Source organism: Hibiscus syriacus, unplaced genomic scaffold, assembly GCF_006381635.1.
Source record: "Hibiscus syriacus cultivar Baekdansim isolate YM2019G1 unplaced genomic scaffold, ASM638163v2 tig00110263_pilon, whole genome shotgun sequence".
In the NCBI taxonomy this organism is placed as follows: Eukaryota; Viridiplantae; Streptophyta; class Magnoliopsida; order Malvales; family Malvaceae; genus Hibiscus; species Hibiscus syriacus.
In genome coordinates this window covers 1,183,382-1,189,381 of record NW_024062652.1, presented here as the reverse complement: position 1 = coordinate 1,189,381, position 6,000 = coordinate 1,183,382, and the positions used below count along the sequence as shown (strand labels likewise).

The 6,000-nt window shown below is 37.4% G+C and overlaps 1 protein-coding gene across 2 annotated transcripts; it reads right to left on the bottom strand.

Moving 5' to 3' along the window:
• Positions 1-639: 639 nt before the first annotated feature.
• Positions 640-5,571, bottom strand: LOC120115355 (4-hydroxy-3-methylbut-2-en-1-yl diphosphate synthase (ferredoxin), chloroplastic-like). Of its 2 annotated transcripts, none has more exons than XM_039136086.1 (20): positions 5,440-5,571; positions 4,943-5,179; positions 4,326-4,483; positions 4,022-4,128; positions 3,824-3,924; positions 3,668-3,744; positions 3,376-3,495; positions 3,053-3,283; positions 2,783-2,899; positions 2,614-2,688; positions 2,452-2,529; positions 2,319-2,378; positions 2,170-2,232; positions 1,933-2,077; positions 1,697-1,835; positions 1,476-1,553; positions 1,250-1,409; positions 1,074-1,172; positions 860-964; positions 640-756 (listed from the first exon to the last, which is right to left on the bottom strand). In XM_039136086.1, the coding sequence occupies exons 2-20, from the start codon at positions 5,148-5,150 to the stop codon at positions 655-657; spliced, it is 2,223 nt and encodes a 740-aa protein (XP_038992017.1). In that variant the 5' UTR covers positions 5,151-5,179; positions 5,440-5,571; the 3' UTR covers positions 640-654. The 2 variants fall into 2 exon arrangements, with proteins under 2 accessions (XP_038992017.1, XP_038992018.1); XM_039136087.1 differs by having other exon boundaries at positions 4,943-5,174.
• Positions 5,572-6,000: the final 429 nt, after the last annotated feature.

Here is a 6,000-nt window from a genome sequence, read left to right as displayed (position 1 = left end):
TGGATAAAATGAAGTTCTACATTTCATGTAGAACAAAAGAATATATCAACAACAACAAAAACCAATTCCCATATGCAATGGGGTAAGAGGGAAGTAGTATAGTAGGCTGCCCCCAACGCCAGGTTGAGAGTAGCTTCCGTGAAAGACCTCCGGCAGTCAGAAAATTAAAAATATAGATAAAATGCAATGCATGTATAAATAAATATATAAATACATAGTTGAACAATATTCATATACAGTCATTAATATCATATGCGCGTCTGTAATGGGAAGTAATCCCTGCAAATAAATCCTTGCGAAAAAATCTCTGCATATAGACAGATACGTAAAACCCAGCTAAATTTAAAAGTGAAGAGAATTATACACTGAAGTCAACGATAGGAAGCCCAGTTCTAAGCCTTCATAAATACCGATAATAGAAACGTATAAAAAGTAGAAATCATGAAAATTACTACAAAGGCATTAAAAATTTAAATGTCTACATTTTTTAAACATTTAAATGCTTTATAAAACATTGCGTGCCAATCTTTGCAGCCTGCAACTAGGCAATGATCTTAACACTACCATCTTTAAACGACTGCAATTTACTATATGTGATATGGTATGCAACGAAGGGGAACATGATTACCCCCTGGAATGGTTCTACTCCTAATCTTATTCTTCAGCAGGCGGGTCTATCCATCGGCCATGATCTTTTATTAGCTGTATCAGAGCGTCGGTTGCATGCTCCATTGCAATTCCACGTTTCACAACAGTCTGAAAAACAATCCATATACAGGTTAGCTTCAGAAAATGGATCCGAAAAATCCATGTATTCATGTCGTTTTTTTCTCATATTGTATCTAACTTGCATACACACCTTGCCTACATAGAGGTCAATTTTTCCAGGAGCGCCACCGACGTATCCAAAATCTGCATCAGCCATTTCTCCTGGACCGTTGACGATGCAACCCATAATTGCAATCTGGAAGAAGAGTTCGCATTTATTGATCTCGTGTTCAAAATAGATCGATGATTATATTAACTTGAACTATTATTCAATCTTTGACTGGAAACTGAGGACCGGTCATTACCGAAACGCCAGGCAAGTGTGATGTTTTTTCTCGTATTTGTGCACTTATTTCTTGAAGGTCAAATAAAGTTCTGCCGCAAGATGGGCATGAGACATACTCCTGCAACCAGAACGGATGCGATATAAGATATATATCCAAAGATTGTGGTGGTTTTTCAACTTAGATGAGATTCATACTGTCTTGGTGTTCCTCATTCTGCAGCCCTGTAGTAAGTTGAAAGAAGTATTTCTGAGGAAATCGAAATCTTGGTCTGGGGCTTCTAACAAGACACCATCTCCAAGTCCATCCACCAGAAGGGCTCCAGCATTGGTACCGGCATTAATGGCCAGATCATCCCTGCATGTCAAAAAAAAGTTAAAAAAATGAAACCTATTAATACATCAATCGACTAGTATTTATTACCTGTGAGTCCCATTTGGAAACTGAATATGGTGGATTACAGGGAAATCAAGACTGTTCTCCGATAGATACTCAAATAACCTGCGGAAGAACATAATGTTCAAACATCTGAAACAAGGAATGGCATTCAATGGGTGGCAGAACCATAAAAGTAAAGGGAAATAGCATAACCAGAATAGCACAATCTTATGACAAATAAGCAAATCAGATGATTAGTATATTACCTCCTTGCTGCATGCACTCGGCCAATCTTATCTTCACGGTAGGGTACATTGTGAAGAAGCATTGTAGCCTCAATGTCTTTGAGGGTTTCCAACTCTTTGTAGGGCTCATCGCCGCGTACAGATACAGCCAGGCGCGTACCTGCACAGTGAATTAATTGGTATCATATGAGAAAAGAATAAACAAGGAATAACCATCCATGAGTTCAGAACTAAATATTAAAAATAAGCAGCAGCACCTTCTGGCAAAAGCTTGTAAGCTCCAGTCGATAGTTCCTTAAGATTTACCAGAGCAATAGCATTAGGCAATGGCTTTGTTAGCTGCTCCGATAAAGGTGTTATGACACCCATACTTATGTCTATCAATCGTTTAATAGCCAGCCGCTGTAATGGTACAATGGACAGCATCCATTATTTCCAAAATTTTGTGAAGAGTTGAGAGACGTGGGAGAAAGGACAAGAAGTTGGATTCTTACAGCATCACTGTCATCTACAGGTGGAAGCTCCCTCAGTATGATTGAGTCCACCGTTGCCAAGTCCTGCATCAACATATTACAAGACAGTTGTGACAAAAGCCCACATAATATACTCAAATCTTAATAGCATAAATGGATCAAGGGTAGACCTTAAATGGCATTCCAACAACCAGCTTTGCTGCAAGTGACTTGTATAAGAGTTCTGGTGCCTGCAGAGGTGGGAAAAGGAATTACTGAATTTCTCCGCCATCTCAAATAAGGAAGCTAGAGTGAATAAGCTACCTTCAATTGATCCAAGGTAACAGACAAAAGAACTGAGCCATCACGATGCAAGACACCTCTATAATCCACATCCTCACCCTATAGAAGAAATAAATCCTCCATTCAGAACAGTTAGGGAACAGGGTTAGCTAACACGATGATATTGAGACATTTATGACTAACCTCCTTTTGTGTTGGCAATTGACCAGATCGGCGCTGGAAATCAAAGTAATGTCTGTGTTTTTCCTCAAATGGTGCCTGGTGAAATTTTGAGATGTATAGAAAGGTTCTCAAAATAACAGCACTGGAAGTGATAAAACATGTCTAGTTAATCAAAGTTTTCGAATCCTACCACCCCTTGCTGAAGTTCGGCAGCTTTCATACCAAGGTTAACCAGCCTTCTGCATGGATCTATCTCTTCCTCAGGTGGCTCGGTGAGTGAAACTCTGATTGTGTCACCTAAACCATCCTGCAAGTATAAGATCATATCATCAACAAATGAGCCAGACTTGTTGAACACATTTTTAAAAACCATAGCTGTGGAACAGTGCAGGACCACAGCGTGAAAACTTTTATGGCAATTGCTTCCATTGACTATGTTATCTGTATACTGTGATGCTACCTGAAGGAGGGTCCCAATGCCAATCGCAGATTTGATCCTCCCATCCTCACCTTCTCCTGCTTCAGTGACTCCCAGATGTAGTGGATAATCCCAGCCATGAACATACATTTCAGCGACGAGCAGCCGGTATGCCTGGACCATGACAACTGGATTGCTTGCTTTCATTGAGAATACAAAATTATGGTAGTCCAACTTTCTACATATCCTAGCAAACTCGAATGCAGATTCAACCTGTTTTACGAAAAAACCAATTAATTGAATGCATAGGACGATAAAATACACTTGAAAGCTGTCAGGCAGTGAGAGATGAGATAAATGCACACCATTCCCCTAGGAGAATCCCCATAGTAGCTCATTATACGGTCAGAAAGGCTCCCATGGTTGGTTCCAATACGCATCGCCCTTCCATATTTCTTACATTTTTCAACCAATGGAGTAAAAACCTGAGTCCATGTGGAGGGCTGGTCAATACGCATAGTGAAACTGATACATGTTTATAGAATCAGTGAGATGTAAAATACTATTGAATCGGTAGTTAAAATTTTAATACGTTTCACCCAAACCAACTAAATACCAAGTGATGCATGACTGAACCTAAAAGAAGAGTCTTCTGACCTCCTCAATATGCTCAAGTTCTTTCTGATACTCCTCATCTGTATATTCTAGTTGCTCAAACTGAGCCCTTCTATCAGCTGCAGTTTACCACACTTTTCATTCAGAATAGCTGAAACCAAAATCTAAAAAAAAATGAAAGTACATCGAATTACTTACCAAAATTTCCAGGGTTGACTCGAATTTTATCAAAGCACTCGGCAACTCTTAATGCAACTGAAGGAGCAAAATGGATATCTGCCACCAGAGGAATATTATAACTGCATGAACAATAAGTGATAATATTAGTTTTCATATTAAATATGTGACTGAACCTTGAAAAAGGGACAACTAATTCTTACAAAGAAAGAGACTTACTTTTTCTGTACCAGAGAGTTCTTTATGTCAAAACATGCATCTGCCTCTTTCTTCCCTTGAACAGTTATCCGGACAATATCCGCACCCTTGTCCGCAATTCTCATTATCTGTTAAAAAGACCACAGTAGTTAATTTCATAAGACTAATTAACAGCATATCAAATAAAATGTCAGGACACCATAAGGTAAGGAAACAAGAGCATCGCATTCTACACATCGAACACTCATCGGATATAGGTCGCCAATCCCAAACCCATTATTTGAACAGAAAAGAAAAAGCTTAAGTGGAAGTGAGACGTCGATACCTCTTCCACTGTCCCAGCAACATCCTTAGTATCTGTCGTAGTCATTGTTTGAATCCGTAGCGGATGCTGGCTACCAAGAGCCACGTTCCCGACCATTACCGTCCTAGTTTTTCTCCTGACAGTTTTGTATATGGATTCACAGTACTTTTGCCTTGGAACTAAATTAAAACTGTTAGTCATAGGAGGTTCCTTAAAACACCAATGGAGAATACTAAATCCTAAATAGGGTGCATAGATTAATCATAAGTTAAAATAAACATGGTATTTGTACATCTAAGTGGCATAAGAAAACTCAACATGATTCAGATTTCAAAACAATAGAAACTCAAGAGGAGAAAAGGGGAACCAACCCTCTTTTCAACTAAGTTTTGTGGTATTATTAGTTTATATAAAAGATCCAAAAAAAAAATCAGGAAATGGTGATTTTTTAATAGTCTAGAGCGATTGGAAGGTAGTATATTTTCAGAATATTTCTTAGCAATTGCGATTGTACATTAGCAGACACAGTTGCTCGAATAAACAAGGATAACACTTTCTTTTACCATGAGAACGGATTCAGTAAATGGTGATTTTTAAATCCAAAATATAATTTCTCTTGGGGTGTTTGAGCTTTATACCTAACAAAGGGCTCCCCTCTGATGCAGGCTGAAGCTGAGCAGTATCCTGACTGGGATTCTGATTCCTAATCACAGAGATCCTTGTTTTACCAGACTTGGGTCTTTTCAAATCACAAAGTCTCACAAAATCCATACTTTTAGCAAATCCTAAGCCTGGCTCCTTGCTCTTCAAACCAGGAAACGAAGCTGGCACAGCTCCAGTCGTCATTTCCTCACAGCACAAAGCTTTCACCTTTACTGCCCCAAAGCACAATACTCAATTTTTATGAAAAGAAGAAGAAGAAAGCATTAACCCAAAAATTCTTGAACCCAAAATTTAGTATTTGGAGACATGAGATTGTTTGGCTCAAAGGAACCAAAGGTTTTCATTTAAAAAGAAAAAAATTATCTTTTTTTTTATCAACCAGACAACATTAAAAGTACAGGCTTTTTCGTTCAGTATATGATCATCAACTCGGCATTCAAATTTTAAGCCAAACGAAATTGCAGAAATCTACCTTACAGAAAAAGCTTTATAACTACAAGTGAACTTTGCAGAAGATTGGTTTCTTATAGAGAATTTGAGATTTGAAGTGGTTGAAGTATAAACTGAAAATCGATGAAGAGAAAGGTCTGGAGAAGAAGGAAATTGGTGGTGGGAATTGGATTGTCTAAGAGATTTATGTAGAGAAAAAAAATGAAATATATGAGATTTGGGAACATGACAAAAACGTTTGATGAGCATCTGAATATCTTTGGCCATGGAAAATATTTGCGATACTGAAATTAATGGTTATTTCACTTACGTATTATGATGGGAATCTTATGTACTTATTTTGTTTGAAATTTTGTAAATATTTATATTTAAAACCATGGAATTGGTTTGGTAATATATATGATTTGTATTTTTTTATATCAAATAAACCTAAAATTAAGTGAACAATAAAAAAAATTTATTGAATATTAACGAGTGGTGATACAAGTAGTTAAGATTAAATACTTTAAACTTGTAAGATTACGATTAAATTTTACCATCGTCACTTTTTATAAACGGTCTGTAAATTTCTATGTAAATCTCA

Excerpts from the sequence above, each read along its gene's own strand:
- LOC120115355 (XM_039136086.1), bottom strand. The coding sequence starts at position 5,150 with ATGACGACTGGAGCTGTGCCAGCTTCGTTTCCTGGTTTGAAGAGCAAG. Across the intron at positions 2,530-2,613 it reads AATTGCCAACACAAAAGGAG|GGTGAGGATGTGGATTATAG; the intron begins GTTAGTCATAAA and ends TTTCTTCTATAG. Across the intron at positions 1,554-1,696 it reads CGAGTGCATGCAGCAAGGAG|GTTATTTGAGTATCTATCGG; the intron begins GTAATATACTAA and ends GTTCTTCCGCAG.